The sequence below is a fragment of the Anabrus simplex genome, chromosome 12 (assembly GCF_040414725.1).
Source record: "Anabrus simplex isolate iqAnaSimp1 chromosome 12, ASM4041472v1, whole genome shotgun sequence".
Taxonomy (NCBI): domain Eukaryota; kingdom Metazoa; phylum Arthropoda; class Insecta; order Orthoptera; family Tettigoniidae; genus Anabrus; species Anabrus simplex.
In genome coordinates this window covers 17,823,278-17,849,300 of record NC_090276.1, presented here as the reverse complement: position 1 = coordinate 17,849,300, position 26,023 = coordinate 17,823,278, and the positions used below count along the sequence as shown (strand labels likewise).

At 38.9% G+C, this 26,023-nt stretch overlaps 1 protein-coding gene across 1 annotated transcript in view; it reads right to left on the bottom strand.

The window, feature by feature from the left end:
* Ubc4 (ubiquitin conjugating enzyme 4) overlaps positions 1-26,023 on the bottom strand; it is a 69,116-nt gene that overhangs the window by 37,393 nt on the left and 5,700 nt on the right. Inside the window, exon 2 of the mRNA XM_067156589.2 lies at positions 6,037-6,189. Coding sequence (XP_067012690.1) covers positions 6,037-6,189 — 153 coding nt within the window. The remainder of the gene's footprint in view (positions 1-6,036; positions 6,190-26,023) is intronic.

Genomic DNA, 26,023 nt, shown 5'->3' with positions numbered 1-26,023 from the left:
CACTTCAATGAAGATGCATTTTTTTGAAGATGTTCTTAACACACCATGGCACAACATTCAGTTCATAAATGACATTGACGGAAAAGTAAATAATTTTAACGAACTACTTCTGACTTTGTATGACAGACATGCACCACTACGCACTGTTAGGGTGAAGAGACCTTCAAACCCATGGCTTTCCCAAGAAATACGCGACCAGATGAAAATAAGAGACGCAGCTTATAATTATTATGTGAAATATCCTACATCTGACAATTTTGGAAAGTATAAAAAAAAAAACGAAACAGAAGAACACAGTTAATTAGAAATGCTAAAATACGTCACTCATGATATTTTGAACACTCAAAATTCTAGTCAGATTTGGAAATCTCTTCGCAAAATAGGATTATGCAAAAACAAGACAAATGACAACAACTGTAATGTACCACTAGCTGACCCATGCTCATATTTTAGCTCACTATTCTCTCAGATTGATGAACAGATCAAAGCAGCAGTAATTAACAGAATGTCCTCGAAAGCAAGACATAATGGCAAGCAGTTCTACTTTTCTCATGTGATACAAAGTGACGTTAGGGGTGTCTTCAGTGAAATAAATTCAGGGTCCACTGGCCATGATGGAATCAACTTGTCTCTTTTAAAAAGAATCATAGACATCATACTTCCAATGGTCACACATATCATTAATAACTTACTCATGACTGGAGTCTATCCTTCGAATTGGAAACATGCAATTATCCGACCTTTCCCTAAAAACAACCACCCCAACAGTCCCGAAGATTACCGTCCTGTTAGTATCCTTCCTATATTAGGATATATGTTGGAGAAAAGAGTACATAACCAAATGACTGAATATCTTACACAGTACAACTTACTTGACAAATGTCAATCGGGATTCAGACAAAACCACAGTACTACCACGGCATTAGTTAAAGTGACAAATGACATGCAACTAGCGATAGATAAAGGACAAATGACTATACTTGTTCTCTTGGACTTAAGCAAAGCCTTCGACTGTATAGAGACATATTACTCGCTAAACTTAAGGCACTGAAATTTTCCTACAGCACTTTAACCTGGGTACAATCCTATCTTGGTGATCGTCAGCAGCGTGTATCAGTGGGAAACAATACATCTCCGTGGCAAACCACTTAAGGTGGGCGTGGTTCAGGGTGGAGTAATGTCACCACTTTTGTTCTCATTGTACATGAACGACTTATCTGAGATGATGACCAATTGTAAATATCACCTGTATACAGATGATATTCAATTATATATTCACACAAAGCCTAATGACTTAAACAATTCAATCACTAAGTTAAACGAAGACCTAGCAAATGTTAATGACTGGACTAGCACACATGGCCTGAAAGCGAACCCATCAAAATCACAGGTTGTCATAATTGGCACGTATAAATCTCACGCTAAAATACGAAACACATCTATACCCAGTGTTAGGCTCAGTGGAATACCAGTAACATTTAGCGAGCATGTAAAGAACGTTGGAGTAGTATTCGATAAATATGTAAGTTGGTTGGAACATGTCACAAAAATTTGTCAAAATTCATTACATTCTGCAAAAAGGATGAGGGACTTCCTTCCAAGAAACACAAGAAAATTATTAGTTCAGAGTCTAATATTTCCAATATTTGACTACGGAGATGTAGCTTATATTAGTATGATCAAAACACATTCATGTCGCCTACAACGAGCCTATAATGCTTGTGCTCGATTCGTATTAAATATCTCAATCCAAACTCATATTAGCCCTTTCCTCTCTCAGCTGTTATGGCTAAGATTGGCTGAATGACGTAAATACCACGCTGTTTCCCTTCTCCGCAATATTCTGCAAACAAGCAAACCAGACTATCTTAGAACAGACTTTAAATACCTCTCCCCTTCAGATAGAGCTCCCTCAAGGTCATCCACACGTTCCCTCTTGTCCATTCCCATTCACCACAGTAACCCATACAACAACTCATTCATACCAGCTACCATACGTTCCCGGAACTCAATCTCAGCTGAAATTAGAGGCATAGGCAATCCGAGGCTATTTAAAGGGAAATGTTTAATGTGGTACTCAAATATTTAAAAAAGGTAGATCTCACTAAAGTAAAAAAGTAATAATTAGTTCTTATTATCAATAATGATAAAAAATTATAGAGGTTAACTAAATTAATTTGAGTGATTTTTAGAAATATGTGTAAAAATTGATTTTATGTACAGTACATTATTCTGTAAACTGTATAAAGCTGTTGTATAATATGGTTTGGCATAATAGCAGACTTCATAGCCTGAGCCCTGCCATATAAGAAAGGCAATAAACTAGCTAACTAACTAACTAACTAACTAACTACCTAACTAACTAACTAAGACGAAAAACATTTGCAAATTGATCAAGTTTTTACACATAGTATGTGACACCTTTATAATTTAAGAAAAATGTATTTTAACATACATTATTCATGTACATATAGTAATGTTAAGTTTTAATTATTATATCAGATAATGTAGACAATTATTTACACTAGAACATTTGTAATGACAATGTTTTTACCCATGTCATGTGACATCCTTATTGTGATGTTTTAATTGCATGTTATGATTGCTGAAGACGACCTTCACAAGGTCGAAACCGGTACTGTAGAACAATAATATATAAATATATGTATTGATTAGGTGGAAGCTTCAAAACTTCATATTTACTTTTACGGTTTTCGCAGATGACGAGGTGCCGGAATTTTGTCCTGCGGACAATCTTCTACATGCCGGTAAATCTACTGACACAAGGCTGACACAACAGAGCACCTTCAAATACCACTGGACTGAGATGGGTTCAAATCTGCCAACTTGGAGTCGAAAGGCCAGCAGTCTACCGTCTGAGCTACTCAGCTCGGTACTTCTATTATATCACTAGTTTATTGCCAGAACCAGTGGTTGAGGTGTTAGCTTTTTGTAACCACATATTAGAGAATACCTCCTCACCCTGAAACACATGCACAGTAGTGCAAACTACAGTGGTTGACACTATAGCGATTTGATCTGATGTTTAAGTACTTTGAAACTGATATACAGAAACATCCCAGGTGATGGTAAATCAGGATGTGGCAGATGTCATATCATCACTGTTAAAGAATGTCACTATTGTCATGAAGAACCCAAGCGCCATTCAGTATCTCAAAAGGTATCGAGATAAGAACTAGGCTGGACAATGCATTACAAATATTACAGATGGAAGCATCAACTACCAAATCTATGGACAAAAGAGAGATTACAAAACAATCTTACAATTGTTGTCCATGCAAATGAAGGGCTTCAGACATGTTCTGTTCTCATTCTCAGACCTGAAGCTCTTTCATAACATCTTTGAATAGTGCTTTTTTAGCATATGAAATTTTACGGACACATAGCACGAATGGACGACTCTTGAATTTAAAAAAAAAAATCTTTTTCATCATTAACGGAACCCGACAAGGCTTGGTAGACACTCAACGCGACCATGCAGAAATTAATAATGACCCATTGGCAAATACACGGATCACATTCAGATAGAAAATCAATTTGTAGAAGTTCACATGATGGTGGTGATTATTGTTTTAAGAGGAAGTGCAACTAGGCAACCATTCTCCATATAACACTTATCAGAGAGAAAAAATGGTAGGGATTTGACACTTCAAAAAATGAAGGTATCGACCAAAGAAAGACGAGGGCCACGAAGGGCAAGAAAATGAAAAGACTCCCTAGCCCTCCGAAACCTAATAGCGTTGGGGTCGGAAAAAAACAAGAGTTGACCAAGGAAGCTCTGATAGGATAGATGAAAGTGAGGAGCCTGGCATAAGTAAGTGGAAGCAATGCCAGGACTTTGCTAAGGGCCCCGTGGTCACCAACCCACGCTCCAAAGTTCAGAGCCCCTGGGGCCCCTTTTATGACCTCTTATGACAGGCACGGGATACCGTGGGTGTTATTCTACTCCACCCCTCCCCACTCACAGGGGGCATAAGTTCACATCCAAGAACCCAACAGCCAGGAACTTGAAACGCAAAAAATGCTTTGATACAAGACGACAAGCCCACAGTGAAACGATGAGGAAGATAAGAAGAACAAGAAGTCCAGTGCTAAATAATGGTTATACATGCTCTTTAGAGGGCAAAACACATTATATTATTATAATAAAAAACACACACACGCGCGCCACCAAACAAGTGTTTATGTCGATCTCAAGCAAGTTGTGCATAGCGAACTGATGGGAATGACAAGCTGTATTCCCCCCACAGAAGGAACAAGCAAGGAGCTACCCGGTGGGAGACATTAGCTTCTTTGTTCCATCATCTGTCCTATAAGGCTCGGTCAATGGTACAGATATGTACCTGTGCTAGCGAGACATGTACCTGACGTGCTCAGTAATTGTGATTATAAAGTACTCAGTAACAGTTATCCATCAAGTTTCAGTACACCATTGAGCAACGAGTGTTTACTGTTTAAAGTTCAGCTGACTTCTGCCTTGCCTGATATGAATCTTCCCCTTCACACAATGAACAATAACTTTGTGTTCAAACTCCCAAATATGCAGCCCTGTGCTTTTGTGTCATACCCTTTGTAATATAAGGACATACACATAACAAAATAAAAACTACCTACACTAAACACTGTTTAAAAAAGGATTCTGGCACTGCATTTCTTAAATATTTTGTTATGAATTTGAAATTACAGTACTTTTCTATGTCATTTAACTAACCTGTTAATGAATTTAATGAAGCCACATCTATAGCTGCACTAAGAATTCGAACATCACATCGCCAGCTGACACCAGCTGGGGGCAAATGTGGTTTCTCTCCGTCTTTCCTCATCCAACACTGTGTTCCAGTCCAGGTTCCGTTGTCCTGTGCTATTCTTCACCGAGTCCATCCATCGTAATCTTGGCTTCCCTTGTCCTCCCTTCTCTGTTATCTGTCTCTCCAGTCTTTCTTCTTTCATCCGCTTGACATGTCCAAACCACCTCAATCTGTTCTGTTCCAGTTTGCCCTTCAGTTTTTTCACATTTATCTCTTTTTGTATGTCTTCATTTCTCACCCTATCCCTCCCTGTCTTCTGTATCATACTCCTAAAAAATTTTATTTCAGCTGCCTGTACTCTACTCTTATCTCTCCGAGTCACTGTCCACGTTTCTGCTGCATATGTCATAACAGGTAAGTAATATCCCTCGTACATTACTTCTTTAGCTTTCACTGATACATCTTTATTCTGCATTAATCTCTGTACCTCATGGTAAATGGTATTCCCCAGTTGTGTCCTCCTCCTAATTTCCACATCCTGTGTTCCATTTTCTGTCCGTTCACTTCCAAAATATTTGAAGTGCTTTACTATTTCCAGTTCCTTCTCTCCAATTTCGAAAGCACCTTTTCCTTCTACACAGTGTTTTGTTCTTCTCCACATTGATCCTCAATCCTCATTGTTCAGTTCTTCTACTTAGTACATTCAGCCAATTGTTGTAGCTCCTCCTCATCTTCTCCCCAGATCACATAATCATCTGCATACACCATTACATTCTTCATTTCCCCTTTATAATACTCCCTTGCTGCCTTTATAATATATCCGAAGAGTTAAAAACTATTAAGTACTCTGCTGTGCTGAGAAATGATGTGAAGTCTTACCGACAAAATGCAAGAAAGACTATTTTATATACATCTTCAGAAATGAAAAATACAGCCTGATACAAGTGATCATAGGAGACGGGAAAAATGGGAAACATGAACAGAGAAGACTATCTTGGGCGCGGAACCTACGATATTGGCCCAACATCCACGATACTACAGCAACCCCGATACAAGAAACTCGAAATAGGAAAAATTATTTCATGATGGTCGTCAACTTTCTGTGAGGAGAAAGCAACAGAAAAAAAGAATGGGTTAAATTTCCTATGTAAAAATAGCAAGAATTTATCCACTATTTTCATACATGTACTGAATCATTATGACACTACATTAAATGAAACTTCAAATTTACGGTATTTTTTTCAATATGAGTGAATTGTACATGTACCTTGGGTGGATTAAATGGATATGTTTCTGGCACCTTTATCTCCAGGATAAAGGTTCCTCCCTCATAGGGAGTCTCCGGAGGTCCTGCAATTTCCCCTTTCAGTTCTGTATAATTGTCATTCACTAACTCAACTTTTATAGCACATTTTGCAACCTGCAACATACAAAACAATATACAAGCAGCTCAGAATATAAACAAACAAATTAATCATTTTTAAAAATTTAAATATTTTTTATTTATGTGCACAATATGCAAAGAATTATTAAACTAGATCTAATTTATCCTGAATATCCATAAAATACAAAGTCATGCAATAAAGAAGAAAAACTTCATCCAGCTCTTTACCAGGTGGTAATGTCCCGAGAATGGATGTGAAATTACCACGCATTAGAGCTATGCTGATGCGCTGAATAAAATAAGCAGTCAGTTGATTGCTTATCGCCGGAAATCTGAGCAATCCGTTGATCAACCTTTTTGGTAAAACTGAGGCCCTCATTACCCCAGGTATCACTCGATTCAATGGCTACTGGCACAGAGAAGAATTTGTCCAACAAATTGCTATATTTTTTCTTTTAGCATTTTCCCTATTCGCGGCTGCACCTCAGGCATTCAATGACAAAAGGGGAAGATTGGACTGGTCCAACGTGTCGGCACAGGTAAAATCCCACAAGAGAGATTTACCCCTTTTCCATGGCACAAATGTCAATCTGTCTGGCCTTTTACTGTCTGAACGGCAGCAGCCTGTGAGCTCTTGTACACACACTTGTAGAGGGAAGAATAGCTAGAACATGCATAGGTAAAAAATATAAAAAATGAACAATAGTGGACAGTGCCAAATAAAGTGTTGTACACAGAAGCGCAGCCCATAACAGATACTATATGGAAGAAGACAATCTCTTTTTTTTTTGGGTCACATTATGAGGACACCAGAAACCTGATTACCAAGAAAAATTATAGCCTAGAGAAACTCTGGAATCTGAAGCAACAAGTAGGATGGATGGATCACAGAAATTAGAGAGGAAATGAAAGAACTAGGAATAACTCTAGACAATTTGCAAAACAAAACAGAAAATGTAAGGAAAGTGAATAACATAAAACCAAAAACAGACAACAAATGACAAACAATGAAAAGTGTATTTACAGATGAGGAACGACAGAAAAGATAAGAATGAATGAAAAGCTCCTGGGCAGTTCGGAAAGACAATTTATCGATGAAGATGACCAGAAATGATTAAAATGGTCCAATGAGGTAGTAAAAGCAGAAGAAGAATACACACTTCACATAAGTTGATTACCTTTGTGTTAGCAGTGGAAAGAACTATCTGACTCAGTAAGATTTATCATTCAAATACAGCATTATTACAGATAAGCCACACACTCCAGAGCAGGTTTGATTCTCGGGAAGTATCAAGCACTTCAAGTGCTGTGCCTACACTTATTGAATGAAAGATATGTTGCAGAAAGTTTACAAATAGGGGCATTAACATACACATAGCAAGAGCTCATGAGCCATTATCTCAGGACTCATCATTTGTAGATAATGAACAATTGCACATTAATTTAGGAATTCCTCAGGCATCTCAATCTCTTCATTTAAGTTTATCAGCTAGCCACACTACGAATTCTTCAAATCAGGCATTTGACAATATAAACTGTCAGTGTCCACACTGCGGATGTCATTACTCCAGTTCCCGTGGGGTTAAAATGCACATCAGCAGATCTCATCCTGATATTCACTGTCAAATTTTAATTTCTAGAAATCAGCAGGGGGTTGATCCCTCTCAAAATGTCGAAACAATCGCTCAAGAAAGTGACCCTCATGCTAACACGGAAACTAACGATGTCAACACTTTACCGCATGATTTTAAGCATAAAATGATGCAGTGGCAAAGTAGATTTTTTAAAATTTGACAAACGAGCAATTTAACCATGAGATTAACATTTGGTGTGAGTTCCTGACTTCTGCGGTTGATCTACTCCCTGGCCCCAAACATCAGTCACGGAAATACTACCAGTATAGGAGAAAAAAACCCCCACAGACAACCAATCCTGAATGGGCAACAAAATGGGACCGAATAAAATGCCGCGAAAAATACAAATATAAGCTTACCCAGTACCACTCGTACAATCAGCGCAGAGGGCTATTATATCTGTTTTAAATTCCAATGCTGAAAACTGTAAAATTCCTTCAGATGAAATATTCCATTATTTCTCTGAAATTCTTGGGCAACCTAATGATATGATTCGACCTGAATAATCATCTCATACAAGTGATATTGATAGGGAACAAATTGACATTTTATTTAATGACACTATAAACCCAGATGAAATCAGCTTTGCTGTTAATCATATAGCCGTAGACACATCACCCGGTCCAGACCACATCCTCGTCAGAGTTATCAAAGACAGTATTGCAGTCGACATAGCATTTCACACTGCCACGCATATGTTGAAAACTGGGGTTGTACCTTCTATCTTCAAAAAGGCCAGGACTGTTCTAATCCATAAAGGTGGAGATACACTCAATATTAAGAACTGGAGACCTATCACAATCTGTTCAGTAATAAGAATAATAATTGAGCGGGTCCCTGACAGGCGTCTTCGTTAACATGTTGTCTTAAACCCAATCAATGAGGATTTACCAAATCCTCTGGAACGCGTGTCAACACTGTGATACTTGACTCTCTTCTCCATGAAGCCAAAAACAAACAAGCCAATCTGACTACTATATTCATAGATATACAGAAAGCCTTTGACAACATTGGTCATGCTCATTTAAATGAGATACCAAAGTCATTACCAATTCCTACCATTTTGCAAATTTAATCATGAATCTGCAAACAGGAAATGTCACACAAATTCACACGCACAACTGAAAAATTTCCAGCCTTATCAACTTTTTAATGCTATACGGCGCACTGGAAGATAGAATCCTTCACAACCTCTGTTTTTTCATTGTTAATATTTATCTTAACATCTGTATTCTACTGTCATCATGATCTTAATCTTTTGTATATCTAAGTACAACCCCCAACCTTTTGTCCTTCATCTTTGTGATCAAATATTGAAGGTCCTTCTTGCTTTCAGCCAACAAAACGGTATCATCAGCATACATGAGCTTATTGATATTTCTAACAACAATTTTCAAACTCATCCTACACTCAGACAGATAGGTATCTGTCATGACAGAATACAATTTTTGAGTCCCTTTCCAGATGCTGAACCATATGGCATCTGTCTGACTCTGCCTGTACTACCCTGCATTCGACACATGTCTTCAGTTCTGATACAAGGAGTATTACATTCTTCAAGAACAAAAATGCTCAGGTAAGTTCTGTACACGGACTGAGTTTGCATTCTGGAGACAGTAGGATTGAACTCCTCCTTCAGCAGCTGAAAAGATGGATTTATGTGGTTTCTCACTCACCCTACCTCTGGGATCTTCTTCCAAAAAGCCTCACAGTCACTTTCAGTCACTCACCTAATCTCAAAAACATTCTCACTCACTAGGTACCATACCAACCTCCACCCCCTTCTGGCTCTTTTCCCTGTGAACATAGCTGCTTACACCAAGCACAATTCTTACCAGCAGCAGCACCACCACCAACAAGTCTTACCGCATACAAGGTAGTACTTCAACATTACCTACCAACTTCAGCGCACACTCTGCTCAGCTTTCTACATTGGCTTAACTAACGATACACTAGCTAAAAGTATATAACGCCACCGCAATACCTGCAAAACCCCTAACATAGAACTTCCTGTCCTCATTCACATTCAGGCACCATCAAACCATGTTTGATGAGTGTTTCACAGTTAAAGTCCTCAAACATTTACCTCCATCCCACCTTCTCACTCTTAGAGATTCCGAAGTGGAACATCAATTGGTGGTCAGGTCTAGGGAAGCACCCGGCCTTAATATTAGGTAACTGCTCCTTTTTTCCATTCTCTTGTCTGTCTGTGTCCCCAACACCACTCCTCTCACCTCACACAGCATCTACTTTCTAAAAATAGCCATTATCATTCTATCTTCCACCGATGAAGGCTGCAGCCAAAAATTTTGGACCCACGTTTTTCTTTTGTGTAAGTCGCTGCTCTCTATTTCCTAGACATTCTTCAAGAACAAACTTCTTTTGTACAGAACTCTATACCACATCTCTATTGATTAAACACTGCACTAAAACTAACAGAATTTCAGTAACGGTGGAATGCGAAAGTGATAGGATTGGAGCAGAGCAGCCATGACCTTTTACTGGTATGAAAATGAGAAACCAGATCGCTGTATATAAACAAAGTTTCTGGAAGACTATGAAAACCATACAATCGGAAGTTCTATCTTACAGAGACTTACAACAATAAAAATCTTCCACCTTTCAGATACTTATCTTTTTGATACTATCTCCCGGATGCAAGCCCCTTACCGCACGGCCAACTCGCCCGGTGAAATGTTATTTAGACATTCATTTAATGAAGATTACATAGATCAAATTATGTCAAACTGTACAGGAAAAGTTCACTGCCTTAATTATACGGGGGCTTTAAATTTTAACTTGTATTAAGTTTTCCCTGAAAAGTTCCAAAATATGACTTGGGCCATTTTATATATTTTTTAATATTCTTTTAGTAATATAGAACTTGAATTAGTTTCATATCTTCAATTGAAATGAATTACTTCTTTCAAACACTACACAAACAGTACTATAGTTAAATGAGAGCCGTAAAAATTAATCTCCATTATACAGTTCTGGCCTGATCTACCGAGCTCAATAGCTGCCGTCGCTAAAGTGCAGCCAGTATCCAGTATTCGGAAGATAGCGGGTTCGAACCCCACTGTTAGCAGGCCTGAATATGGTTTTCCGTGGTTTCCCATTTTCATACCAGGCAAATGCTGGGACTGTACCTTAATTAAGGTCATGGCCGCTTCCTTCCTACCCCTAGCTCTTTCCTGTCCCTTCGTCGCCATAAGACCTATCCGAGTCAGTGCGATGTAAAGCAGTCAGTGAATTATGTCAACCTTCCACTTCATAGGTGATGTACAAACAAATAATTTCTGGCTGACATTTGTTCTTCTCTGCTTACAAAAATTAATCACCTCTGTGAATGCTAAAATGTGGAGCTCTGATCTCAAGCACTACTGGAACATCACTTTTTATGCAGTCCACTACACTTACCCTACAGCATAACCTAGGAATCATATTAGTGAAAAACAAAAAAATTAATATTTACAAAAATGAAATGAAATGGCGTATGGCTTTTAGTGCTGGGAGTGTCCAAGGACATGTTTGGCTCGCCAGGTGCAGGTCTTTTGATTTGACTCCCATGGGCGACCTGCACGACGTGATGAGGATGAAATGATGATGAAGACAACACATACACCCATGCCAGTGAAATTAACCAAGGATGGTTAAAATTCCCGACCCTGCCAGGAATTGAACCTGGGATCCCTCTGACCGAAGGCCAGCACGCTAAGCATTTAGCCATGGAGCTGAACAATATTTGCAAAGAATATATGGGTGAGAGTGGTGACTAGATTCTGAGTTGTGTAACACATTGAATATGATGCCAGAGCAGTGGTTTTCTTAACTAATAAATCACTACAAGCTCGATATACATTCCTGTCTCTTCTGGTAAAACTGGACAAGTTGGCCGTGCAGTTACGGGCGCAGAGCTGTGAGCTTGCATCTGGATGCAGACAGTGGGTTCGAATCCCACTGTCGGCAGCCCTCAAGATAGTTTTCCGTGGTTTGCTATTTTTATACCAGGCATGCTGGGGCTGTATCTCAATTAAGGCCACGGCTGCTTCCCACTTCTCGCCCTTTTCTATCCCATTGTCGCCGTAACACCTATCTGTGTCAGTGCAATGTAAAACAAATATGAAAAAAGTCTTTTGCTAAACATGAATGAAAGCTTTACACTTCCTTATCCTGCTGCTAGATGGGACCACTGGATAGAATACAAAAGCTTGTTTCGAAGAGTAACAAGCTTTATTTTCCTGCTCATTCCTATAATGGCATTGTAGCACATTCTCTGAGCAATAGTGCGACAGACTGGAATTCAGGATCAGAACTGGATGACAACTATCATCATGAATAATATCTACTTTCCATCAGTAATTCAGGTAAAGATATGCGACCAATTGTGATGAAAATAGCAATATGCCTTTTTGTTTATCAAAATGTTTAAAACTTTATTTCATGAAGTCAAAATTATCAAAATTTTAGTTCACCAATCGTATTTCTTTCTTTTAGAAAGCAATATTAATACTAATGTAACAATTTTATATATGAAAATGAAAAATTATGCATGATTTGAAGTAAATCTAAAAACAAATAAAATCTTCAAAATGTGATAAATATATTACTCCCCCTTTTCATATTTCAATTTCAAAAATTTAAAAAAAATCAAATTAGTTCTGTGCTGAGACAGATAATTATAGTTTAAGATGCAAAACTAATAATTCATTTAGCTCAAAAAATGTCAAAATTTGGCTAAAATGCTCAGTATATAGGAGTGAAAATATTACAAATATGCTAGTGCTCAGTGTGTTAAAAATGGATAAATTCCCTGCTTTATAACAATTTCCTTAACATGGAATTTTGGAATGAAGATTAGTGTCAAATAAAGCAAGACTCTGATCATGACAAGAGGAAACAGAACAGGCAGGGGAAAGATAAGAAACAAGCCTCTACAAGTAGTGAACAGTTACAGATAACTTGCCAGCCTGATGTCACACGATGAGAGAATACACAAAGAAATTAATTCAAGAATTAAGCAAAGAAGAAAATTGTATCACAGTGTCAGACACATCGTATGGAACAAAATGTATACCAGAGATATGCAAGAAGACTGTGCCTGGTGTGAGAATGGGAAACCGCAGAAGACCATCTTCAGGGCTGCAGACAGTTGGGTTCGAACCAACTATCTCCTGAATACTGGCCACACTTAAGCGACTGCAGCTACTGAGCTTGGTATGTATTCATCTTAATTTGTACCAATATTGATGGATGCTTCAGCAGCCTGGACCCTGACTGAGAGGAACAAGAGGAGGAGAGGATTCAAGCAGTAGGAAATGAAATTCCGAAGGAGGAAGAAGAAGAAGAAGATAACATTAATAATATGGCCTCAGCCACTGCATGCAGGAATTTTTATTTCATGTCATCCAGACTGCCTGAATTTCAATTTTGACACTTTGTTTTATTCTACCAGATGGCAGAATTTTAATTAATATTGTTGGGCTAACACCAACTGTGTCACCAACAATATTTTACACGTCAACATTGAAAAACATGGAGTGCCGAACGGAATTGTTTCTGCCCTTCAGGATCCAGAGGCAGGCACTCTATCACTGATTCACAAGGAAAGACCAAACAATAAAGAATACAAAATGAGAAGACAAGAAATAGAGTTGGTGCATGCAAATTGCAGGAAAGAACTGAGCAAAACTACAGTACATTGGTTTGGATACAGGATGTGAATGTGAAACAAGAAGATTCTGAAGAAAGCCTTCAAAAAAATATTCACTGGAAGAGATCTAGATGATGATGATGATGATGATGATGATGATGATGATGATCATCATCATCATCATCATCATCTTGAAGCAGCTCCAGTTTTTCAGGTGCAGTAAATGAGTGTTCTCCATTTACTTCTGTCCATGTAGAAGTGGTAGTGGTGATTGTTGTTTTAAGAGGAAGTACAACCACGCAACCATCCTCTATATAACACTAATCAGAAGAAAAATTGGAAGGGATCCGGCACTTCGAAAAAGAAAGACAAGGGCCACAAAGGGTGTGAAAATTAAACACTCCCTAGGCCTCGAGTGCTCTAATACTGTCGGTGTCGGAAAAGAACTAGAGTCTACCAAGGGAGGTCGGATAAGATAGATGAAAATGAGTAGCCTGGCACAAGTGAGTGGAAGAAATGCCGGGACTCAGCTAAGGGCCCCGTGGTCACCAGCACACGCTCCAAAGTTGAGGGCCCCTTTTAGCCACCACTTATTACAGGGAGGGGATACCGTGGTTTTTATTCTACTGCCTTCACCCACAGGGGGATCCATGTAGAGGTTTTCTTCTAAAACCTGCTACAAATCCAGACCTCGTTCAGTTAGATAATTTCTAATTTGATCGATCCATCTCTAGATGATACACAGTAGAGGCTGATTCCCATAGGGAACCTGAAATATTTCTCCCGGAGCCCAAATTAGCACACTGGGGTGAAACGCTGGCAATCAGGAATGAGTTAGCTGGAAAAATTTATAATGTCCAATAATGTCATCTCAAGATGGTGATCTGAAATGACATGGAGAAATCATTGAAACAAGAGGTGTAGAGAGCAGCACAATGATCGAAGATGAATGGTGGAAAGAGAGAATACAGTGGACAGCTTTAGCTCTTTACCCTAGGCCTACCTACTATGTGTCTGGGGGGGGGGGGAAGGAATGTTTACGACATTTTCTTTAAACATCAAGATTTTTCTTTCTAACTCTTGCTCCCAATTCTATTTTCACACCAGCATACAACATTAACATACAACAATCCTCTGCATGTTAAAAGGATAATCTCCATTTGAATTTTGATAAAAAAAATATGTCATAAATGGGAGGTAGCAACAACGTAATACTGTTGTAGTAATTTTTATACTGTTGTATCCTTGAACTATGACATACTGACGCAATACTGTGAGGAGATAACCCATGCACTGATACCCCAGCAGAAGACGTCACTAACGCGTCATAGCAGAAACCACAGGAACACTTATCAATGCACTTTGGACTTGTCAAAAAAAAGCACTGGTTTTATTAGGTTTAAACTATAAATTAGATAGAAGAAAAAAGATACAAAGAGAAAATATAGCAAATTCCTTTAACCCACACTGAAATACATAAACTATCTTAATGTGAATATTTCTAGTTACTGGGTTTTGATATCAACATGAGCAACATGATGAAAGAAACTGAAAAAGAGCAATGTAAGTATTGCACATTGATTTTGCAATGAGATAATGCCTGAACTAAGAGGCTTATTTAATACATAGATTTGTGTGCAAATCAATAGAAAATGTCTGCTGGGCAAGAGTTGAGTTATTTTAAATTTGGTTAACAAAGCCCAGCTACATCTGCAAAACTGATTACATTCTTAAAACTTCAAAATGGTTTTAGAAACAGATATCTTAAAAGCTCCGTTAATTTGCCTAGAAAAATCTGTGAATGCTTCCATGCAGACAGTGTGACATTTACGTTTGATCCAGGTCATTTCGTCCAAAGAGTTCTAACACAGTTAATATTAAAGGGTTTTATAAAAATAAAACATGTCTATTTTTTCAGAGCCCCAACAGTAACATGAATATTATTAACAATGACATGCACACATTTTCATTAAACAGGGTGTTCAGCTCCACGGCTGAGTGGTCAGCATCTTGGCCTTCCTGTCTCTAGTTTGATTCCCGGCTGGGTCATAGGATTTTCATCGCAAAAGATTAATTTCTTTGCCTTCGGGACTGAGTATCTGTTTTATCCTCAATGTTTCTACAACACAATCCTCAACCACAATAACATGCAGATTTCCATACACAGCAGATGCTGCCTACCCACATCAAAGGGTCTGCTTGCAAGGACTGCATCATCATTGTTCAACCATCTCCACTTTCCCAGGTGAGGTGCAAGAGCACTCTCCATTTCCAACTGCACTGGTACATTCCTTCCTCTTCTACTTTACACCAATCTATGCCTCTTCCTCACAGATGATCTTTTATTTGGGATATTCATCTTGTCCTTGGCCTTCCTCTAGGTCGTTTGCCTTGCAGGACAGTTTCAAATCCAGTGGCGTATGCTGGTATCAAAACTTGGGCTACCGCTAGACTTAGGTTACACCTTTTTTGATGGTTGGTTTGCCGCAGCCAATACCCACCATAGTAGCCTACTGTGTTGTCAAGGCTGTTTCACAAGCTACTATCCTGGCCTCTGCTACTGTCAATACTCCAGCAGCTGATCAATGGAGATGGAAGCATAAGGTTTAGCAAATAAAAGTCCTTAGCAAATTGAAGTCCGGCTTTGTGACTAAATTGATAGAATGTTTGCCTTTGGTCCGATGGCTCCAGTTCAATTCTCAGAAGCAACTCCCTCGTACTGTTAATTCCCCTTGCTTGGGGACTGGGTGTTTATGATGTCTTCGCCATTAATATTTCATCCTCATTACATCGCCACCAAGCCTATACAGATGCCATGTACCATTATTATTACCAATTATTAATTATTAAATAAATGGTAGCATTTTACAGCATTACGAGCGGTCGTACCCTCGTTCAATGGTTTATTAGCTTCCTCGGGAGATCAGTGGTGGTGTCTGCCTCACGATCACGAGTTTGATTTCAACCAACAAAAGAGAACACTAAATCTGAAAGATTGCATTTCATTTTAGCAAAATCTACCTGTAAAAAGAAAACTATATTACTCCTATAAGAGCAGCCCTGTAGCATCTTCTTCTGTAGGCTCCTTTCTGAACTCTGTCAGTGATTTTTTTTCTATTTGCTCCACGTGGCAGTATTAATCTTTCTAGTATTAAAAGAGAATATCCCATACTACTTATCTTCACAACTCAATTTCCTATCCTCTTTCCACCAGCATAACACACGCTCCGGCAGTACACTTGCTATCCCTCTCAGCAGGTCAGCAGCATTTAGCCGTTCCTTTGTCGCAAATGGAGCTAGAATATGGAATTCTCTCCCCCACAAAATTAGAGCCATAAATTCCTTAAATTCCTTCAAGTTGTCTTGCGGTGAGCATCTCCTCGATGTGTGCCGCCAGGCTGAATGAATCTGGTAGAGTGAATGTGTGTATGAATGTACGTTTACTGTGCTTATGGTATTTTGTGTCATTCAACTTTTAATTTGTAACGATAGTTTTAAGATATGACTAAGAATATTTATAGAGTTTATGTTATTTTATTTCATACTTTGTTTCTAGTTTGTAATGGTAGTTTTAAGATAAGATTATGAATATTGCTCTCAGATGTACATTGTTAATGAAGTGTGGTTAAGTGTAAGAGAGGACCATGAGTCCTAACTTCGCCACTACAAATAAAGGCAATTATAATATAATATAATATACGTCGCACAGATAGGTCTTATGACGACGATGTGATAAGAAAGGCCTAGGAGTTGGAAGGAAGCGACCGTGGCCTTAATTAAGGTACAGCCTGGTGTGAAAATAGGAAACCACGGAAAACCATCTTCAGGGCTGCCGACAGTGGGGTTCGAACCCACTATATCCCGGATGCAAGCTCACAGCTGCGTGACCCTAACTGCACGGCCAACTCGCCCGGTGTCGGTGATTTTTAGCCGAGCTTTGGCCGTCCTGAGTTACAATGCTAAGTGCTGGAAATGATCAACTTCTAATTTCTTTCCACCCAGCATTATGCATGTATGTCCTCCTTGCCAGATCACTTTCATTGCTACTGTTGTGTAGGACTGATTTTAAGGCCAAACCCCTTAAATTGGTAGTTTCAGGTGTTTAGTTTCTGCTGTACTTCATCGTCTGCAAAAGCAAATACCTGAAAAACATTTTTGCATCTGGCTGTAATAATCACAATTATTACTATTCAGGGCATTTTCAAGGCACTTTGACATTTATTTAGTAGGACCCTGGGAATAAACCTCATTCATTTGCAGCCACACTAAGACCTCTACATACCTTTGGCTCTAAAACTGATATATCTCAAATCCACTTCACCTCTCATCCACCCCAGCTAAATTTCTCTTCCTCAGCAATGTTTTCCCCTCATTCATTTGCCTCACAGATCCTCACCAAGTCTACTTGCATGTTCATATATCTTAGGCAACTATGACATTCCCTCTTCACTATGTATATCCATCCGTCATTTTTCCACCAATTTTTAACAATACATGCTCCTCCAATTCAGGATTCAGATTTCATTAACACAGATTTCACTCCCGTAAGAGTGAATTTGACTGGGAACCAACTTCTTTCTTGAAGAATACAGAATATCACAACCAAGAGACCAATTCATCTGCCATACTTTGATTCTCCTTCCTTACTTTACTGTCACAACTAGAAAATCATGCATGGCAACCACTTAGCTCAAACCGAGTCATCATTGCTTACACTTGAATGTGTAAGGTTCTTCCAGTCATCTTTCCTCCCACATCATCTTTCGTCTACTTGTTCAATTCTGAACACAACAGTATTATCGGATCCAAACCCTCAAGTGTTCTATTCATTCACTTTTATCTGATGCAACCTGATGTCTTAGAAATTTAACTTACAATTGGCAGGCTTTTAACAGTGCAAGACAGGATATATCTTAATCCCTTGCCCCTCAAACCACCCCTACGTGCTTTTCCTCTGCTGTGCACTCTTTTTTTTTTTTTTTGAAGAAAATCAAACTCTTCTTTGTAATGAACTGAATATGCTCTGTAACATTTACTTTTACTTTTTTTTTTTTTTTTTCCTTTTTTAATTTGTGTTACGTCACTCTGACACAGATAGGTCTTATGGTGACGATGGGATAGAACATGGCTAGGAGTTGGAAAGACATGGCAGTGGCCTTAATTAAGGTATAGCCCCAGCATCTGAATGGTGTAACATTTACTAAACACTGGGATTTATAGGAATTGCGTCCCGCAAAGTATACATTGCTTCCTCTACTCTCCATACGCTCATGGTCTCTGTTCTTTTGTTTTTCACACTTTGTTTTACGTTGCACCGACACAGATAGGTCTTATGGCGATGATGGCTCGAACCCACTGTCTTCAGGATTCAAGCTGACAGCTGCGTGCCTCTAACCGCATGGCCAACTCGCCCAGTGGTCTCTGTTTTACACGAAGACAATGACTCATTGTAATTCAAGTACTTCATCTCCGTATCTTAACAAACACCGTATCGAAGTTCAGGATCGGCAGGCAGACAAGTAACAACTGTTGTTAAACACGAGGCTTTAAATAAAGTAGTGGCACTATTTAATGAACTAACAAGTACAATTGCATTACATTCCTTCAATGTAGTCACCCGCAAAGTCTATTACCTTTTGCCAAATGTCGGGAAGCCGTTGGGAACCACTGGCTAAGCGTTCTCTGTTGATGACAGCGACGGAGCACCCTACTGCACGGACGACAGGTGCAACGCCAGAAATTCGGTGGCTTCGGAAACAGGCTGAAGTCGCAAGGACTCGCATCTGGTGAGTACAGAGGATGTTCCAAGACCTCCCATTGCCACCGTTGCAACAAGAGCTCGACACTGTTTGCGACCCAAACGAAAAACCTTAACCCATCGTGCAACCGTCCTATACTGTAATGCATTCTCACCACTGACTTAACGTAATCCTTGATAACTTTCGGATGCATTTTTGCCACGGGCAACCTCGATTTTAAACCACCTATGCTGATCACCTTTCGGAAACAAGCTTTAGAGCTGTGAAATTGACACTCTTCACTTTGTTGCAAGCAAATGTCCGCATTTTTCATATCAATGTTATACACTGTTAAAAGAAGTAAAAAAAACAACGGTTCCACCTGATCTTCTTCTTCTTCTTCTTAGCATTTATCGTGCTTTATTACAGCGTATCATGTTGTGCACTTTTGTTTCCACTTTAGCATCTTTAGGAGAGACTTTCGCCACATGCATGTCCTTGCGCAGAGTGTGGAGCCAGTGCTTCTTTGGTCGCCGGCCCTCAGGACTTATGTGTAATGCCCTTCTCGCAACCGAAGAACATTATCTGCGTAGGATGTGGCCATATCATCGCAAACTATTCTCTCGCATTTTCTCAGGGATTGGGGCCACACCAAATGCCATCAGAACATCATCATTTCTGATGTGGTCCAGTCTAGTGAGTTCCATTGGACAGTGAAGCATCTTCATCTCCATGACATGCAGCTGTTGTTCGTGTCTTACTGTAACTGGCCAACACTGTTCCATACAGTGCTACTGGTCTAATGATGGTCCTATAGATTTTGGAATTCAGGTACATTGGTACCGTCCGATCAAAAAGGACTCCTGTGACTTGACGCTACTTCATCCAGGCAGTGTTGATTCTGCTTCAAACATCTGGGAGCATGTCACCATCCGATTGGATACGTGATCCCAGATATTTAAATTAAGATGTTTTCAGAATATCAATGCCGTCGATGTTAACTGACCCATCACTTTGTACCCCACACTCTAGGCACTCAGACTTCCAGACGTTAAGTCGCAGGCCATATCTGTCCAAGGAGTTTTTCCAATGTTGGACTAGTTGTTGCAAATCTTGGCTGAATTCACAGGCGATCATAATGTCATCAGCATAAAGTCGGGTCCACGGGTGTGGTGTTAACACTTCTGTGTTGATAGTGTCGAAACAGAGGATGAAAAGAAGCAGAGATAGAGCCGATCCCTGATGAATGCCAACTTGAACGTGAAATGGTGCAGACATTGCAAGCATCACAAGCTGGTGGCATTCTGATACAGAAGCTGGATCCATCGAATATATACTTCTGGTACACCATGTAGTCCGAAAGCATGCCAAATAAGATCAGGAGGCACCTTGTCAAAGGCATTTTTGAGATACGAGAAAGCGATGCGGAGTGGTTTCTTCTTTTCATTGTGACGTCCTATCAAAAGACATGTTGCATGTACAGCGTCGATCATTCCCGTTCTTTTCACAAAGGCAGACTGGTTTGGGGCAATGTGGACTATGTCACAAAGGCGTGCGTTTAGGGCATGCTCGAATATCTGTACCGGTATTATATGACAAAGCAGACAAGCTGGTTGATAGTTGGAGCAGTTTCTGACATCTTTCCCTTTCCAGATGGGAATCGTAACACTGGTAAGCCAACTAGAAGGGGCACAGTCTTCATCAATGATCTTGTTGAATAGGTCTGCCAGGAACGTAGCTGCTTGTGGTCCAAGCATCTTCCACACCTCTGATGGAAGGTCACCCGGTCCAGCTGCCTTTCCATTTTTCATTTTCTTAATAGCAACCTCTACTTCAGCAACCGTGATGGGTGGAGCTGGACCATGCACATAATCTACTGTTGGTATTGGCGGGTGTAGGAATTCTTCATTTGAAATTTTTTCAAAAAAGTTTCTTCCATCGGTCAAGGATCTCAGCTGGTCTTTGTAGTAGCTTCTGGTGTTCACCCTTTATGGTCACAAGATGTCCAATATTCTCTGTGGAACGGTGACGATTTTTCGCTAATTGGTAAATATATTTTGCTCCCTCTGGACTGTTGAATTTTTCATACGTGTCTCTATAATGTTCTTCTTTAGCTTTTGCAAACTTCCTGTTTTGCTAGTGACTTTAATCGTCTGAATTGTTGACGATCAGAATCAGCTTCCAAATTGAGCCAGGTCTTATAGGCTAATTTCTTTGTTTTAATGGCCTCTTGTACATATTCCACCTGATCAATACCGTTTATATGCAATTTAAAAACTGCAGAACATGTTTCGTCTACTTTGTAGACATATTAAGCTACTTATGTTTAGGTGTATTGCATTTAAAAGGCTTTTAATGTGTGTTTTAACATTAAGATAACAGGAATGTGTCATTGTTAATTATGCTGAAGATGTCTACAAAGTAGACAAATCATGTTCAACAGTTTTTAATTTGCTTTAAGCAAATAAATGGTATCGATCAGGTGGAACAGTTGTGTTTTCTTTTACTTAACACTCTTCACTTCAACGCCACACAGCAACAAAACTCCCAACTGGATGCCCTTGAAATGCACATTACACATCGACAACAGCATCACCTGACCGTTCCCATATCCTATTTGCGCTTGCCCGATCTTCTGCAAGTGTCTGGACTACGTTGCCACTATTTTATTTAAAGCCCTCGTACAATAATTGAAATTCATTGTCATTTCTGGTAGTTCATGTCTTCGTACTGTAATATAACCCTAATTTCTTTTATATTTGCTTTACACTGCTGCGACAAAGACAAGTCTTATGGTGAAGATGGAATATCAAAGGAAGTAACTGTGGCCTTAATTAAGGCACAAAGATACAGACAGCATTTACCTGGTGTGAAAACAAGAAACCACAGAAAACCATCTTCAGGGCTGCCAAGAGTGGAGTTCGAATACACTACCTTCCAAATGGTACCTGACACCTACGTGACCCAAATCATGTAGCAAACTCACTCAGTGCAATCCTATTTCTTTTGCGTTGTACTCTCACAACCTTATATGGATAAAACACTAAAAAACAAAACAAAACAACAACAACAACAGAGTGGGAGCAAGACCGTTTGTAATACATGCTGAATAATGTTGCATGTTTGTTCTTTTCCTTTTCTTGTATTTGAAACAATGTTTCTATATACAACACAATATCCTTATGATTTAAATGAGCAAAATAAAAAACACGGTTGGATTTTACTGGTCCATCAATATTGAATTTTGGCCATCTCATATAGGGTCAATAAGAGACAAGCTTTCACGGCTTAAAATATGGGACACCCTACAACCCCAGTTTACATCCTATGCTCAAGGTCAAAGGATAAAACTCTGACCCAGTCAGTTGAAGTTATTATTATTAATAAGCCTATGTCATATGTTACATGGATCAAACAGAAGACGATACAATTATTTAAAAAAAAAAATCTTTTACAATTTGCTTTACATTGCACCGACACAGATAGGTCTTATGGCAACAATAAAATTGGAGAGGGCTAGGAATGGGAAGGAAGCAACTGTGGCCTTAAGGTACAACACCAGCATTTGCATGGTGTGAAAATGGGAAACCACGGAAGACCATTTCCAAGGCTGCTGGCAGTGGGGTTCGAACATGATACAAATCTATATATATATAAAATAACTTGTCCTGACTGACTGATTCATCATCTCCGAGCCAAAGCTACTGGACAAAAAGAAATAAAATTTTGGGAATATATTCATATTAACATGTAGGTGCTCGCTAAGCGAGGATTTTTGAATACTCCGTCGCTAAGGGGTTGAAAAGGGGGGTTAAATTTTAAAATGAGGATATCTATATCTTAAAAAGTTAAACGTTTATAGATGCAAAAATTGGTATTTGGAATCTCCTTTAAAAATAGAGAAACACGTATTTTTTTTATTTTTGGAAAATCCCATTAAGAGGGTGGTGAGAAAGGGGGGGGAAAGGGGTTGAACACCTTTCATGAGGAGACTTATATCTCAAAACCTGAAGATGTTACAGACATGAAAATTGAAATTTGGAATCTCCTTTGAAAATAAAGGAACACGTATTTTTGTGTTTTTGGATAATCCGAAGAAGCGTAGATTTGCCCTGTTATTTACGCTGGCGTCAATAACAATTGCGCAACATTTGGAATGTTTTTCCTTTACATTTTATATTCATTAATGTAATCTTTTTCATATGTGTATATTAACATGTTATTTTACCTATACTTCAAACTGACTACGGCTTTAAGCCATCAACTGTCACTTATGATACCTCCATCTTTAAGTGTACCATCTAAGAACCTACTATTTTAATATCATTTAAATGTACTGTATATCTTAACTGAAATGATTTTATATGCTTTCCACTATGTATTTAAAACCTAATATTGACTAACGCTTCAAGCCATCATCCGTACTACTGTACCATCTAATGTCGCCTATACATCAAGTGTGCTACACATTGTTCATCATTATATTAAATTCTTAGTTGTTTTATGAACATTTTTATAATAGCTGTAGCATGTTTGAAATGTTAAGTAATAAGGTTTTGATTAGTGACTGAAGATGCCTCACAGTAAGAGGCGAAACATGTCTCACATTTGAAAAATGTTTTGACTTAAATGTCAACATCTTATATTGTATTGAATAGTGGAAATAAATTTTAAATATTTTCCTATATATTTTACGAAACTTTCAATACGGACAAAAAATAATTTTCATCACTTGTAATAAGTACTACGGTGTCGATCTAACAGTTCAAAGTTTCAGAGCTAGAATGACCAGGCTGCAGACAGCCGCAAACACTCCTGTGTAATTATTCCGTTTAAGTGTGCACACTGCCCATTCCAATCCCTCCCTCAGAGTAGGGATTGAATAGCTGGATGATACAGTGTGTTACGTACCATCAGTATAAAAAAATGTATGAACCAGAGGAATGGCAGAGATCTAACTCCCCAGCTACTTCCCGCCAATATTCAGGCAGGCTGTTATACTCGATATGCAGCAGTAATCCCATCTATCGGAGATAAATGGCAGCAGAATACACAAAGCACATCATAACAAACAATGGTCAATGTAATGTTATTGTTGATCAATTTTATGAGCTTTCTATATTGGAGGTTTTTACATTTAGTCTTCTTCTGACTCTGTGATATTAGAGCCTCTGTGGATCCGTGGTAGAGTGTCGGCCTCCGGATCCCAAGATAGCGGGTTCAAACCCGGCAGAGGTAGTCGGATTTTTGAAGGGCGGAAAAAAGTCCAATCGACACTCCATGTCGTACGATGTCGGCATGTAAAAGATCTCTGGTGATACATTTGGTATTTACCCGACAAAATTAATTAAAATCTCAGCCATAGACGCCCAAGAGAGATCTGGTTTACTCTAGGTCCGCTAGATGGCAGACAGAGTAAACCGGAACGTCGAAATTGACGAGCAGACAGCCAGATGGCGTCAAATCGAAATGTCTGCAGACGGTAGCTGAGGCCATACGATTATTATTATTTATCTAATGTAAAGCGAGTCATCCTTTCTTTCATGACTCCCTCTTGTGTTATTATTCAAGCGATCATTCCATCATGACTTTTTTCTCGTTCTTATAATCATCTTCAAAATTTAATCACCATCACCACATATTATTATAGTCGGTACGGTAAAACTGAATAAGGCATAAATAATCAGAAATTGTATTCTCTGTAACTTTTGTTATGTAGTACTATTTGATATGACCAGTAAGATAGGTAATTAAAAATTAAATTTTTGGCACCTTCCACTAAACTACCATTTCAAACAGGGTGAATAAAATTATTTATAGCGTATACTGTAGTTCCTTATTCCCCAACTTTACATAACATTCTGTTCACCCATTTTCTTGTACCTCAGTGGTTAGCAACAAAAATCCAAATTCATGAATATCTGTTATCATAGCCGGTACGGTAAAAAATGTATAAGACATAAAATGATGGGAAAATTAATAATATATAACTTTAGTTATGTAGTATTTATCGATAGGGCCAATAATAACATAATATTTGAGAGTTAAATTTTAGGCTTCCCTTAAACTACCATTTCACTAAGTACGAATAAAATTATTTATAGCCTAGATTTTAGTAGCGTACTCCCCGACATTATATACCGATTTTAATTAAATTCTCTTCAGCTGTTTTCGATGAACGTGCATGCATACATACATACATACATACATACATACTTACTTACTTACTTACTTACTTACAGACAGAGATTACGGAAAATTAAAATGTGCATTTCCCCTAGTTACTGTGGTCATGACCAGTACGGAATATCATTCTTTTTAAATTCTGGGCAATGTACAGGCGAAACTCTTATTTTATTTATACTGAGATAAATTAAAATTAACCGGGTGAATTGGCCGTGCAGTCAGGGGCGCGCGGCTGACAGCTTACATCTGGGAGATAGTGGGTTCAAATCCCAATGTCAGCAGCCCTGTAAATGGTTTCCGTGGTTTCCCATTTTCACACCAGGCATATGCTGGGGAGGTACCTTAATTAAGGCACGGCCGATTCCTTCCCACTTCCAGGCCTTTCCTATCCCATCGTCGCCGAAAGACCTATCTGTGTCGGTGCAACGTAAAGCCACTAGAAAAAAAATTAAAATTAGTCAGAATTGTCTCCAAATGGCCAACTGTAATTTTTTTTTGCTATTTGCTTTACGTCGCACCGACATAGATATGTCTTATAACGACGATGGGATAGGAAAGGTCTAGGAATTGGAAGGAAGCGGCCGTGGCCTTAATTAAGGTACAGCTCCGGCATTTGCCTGGTGTGAAAATGGGAAACCACGGAAAACTATCTTCAGGGC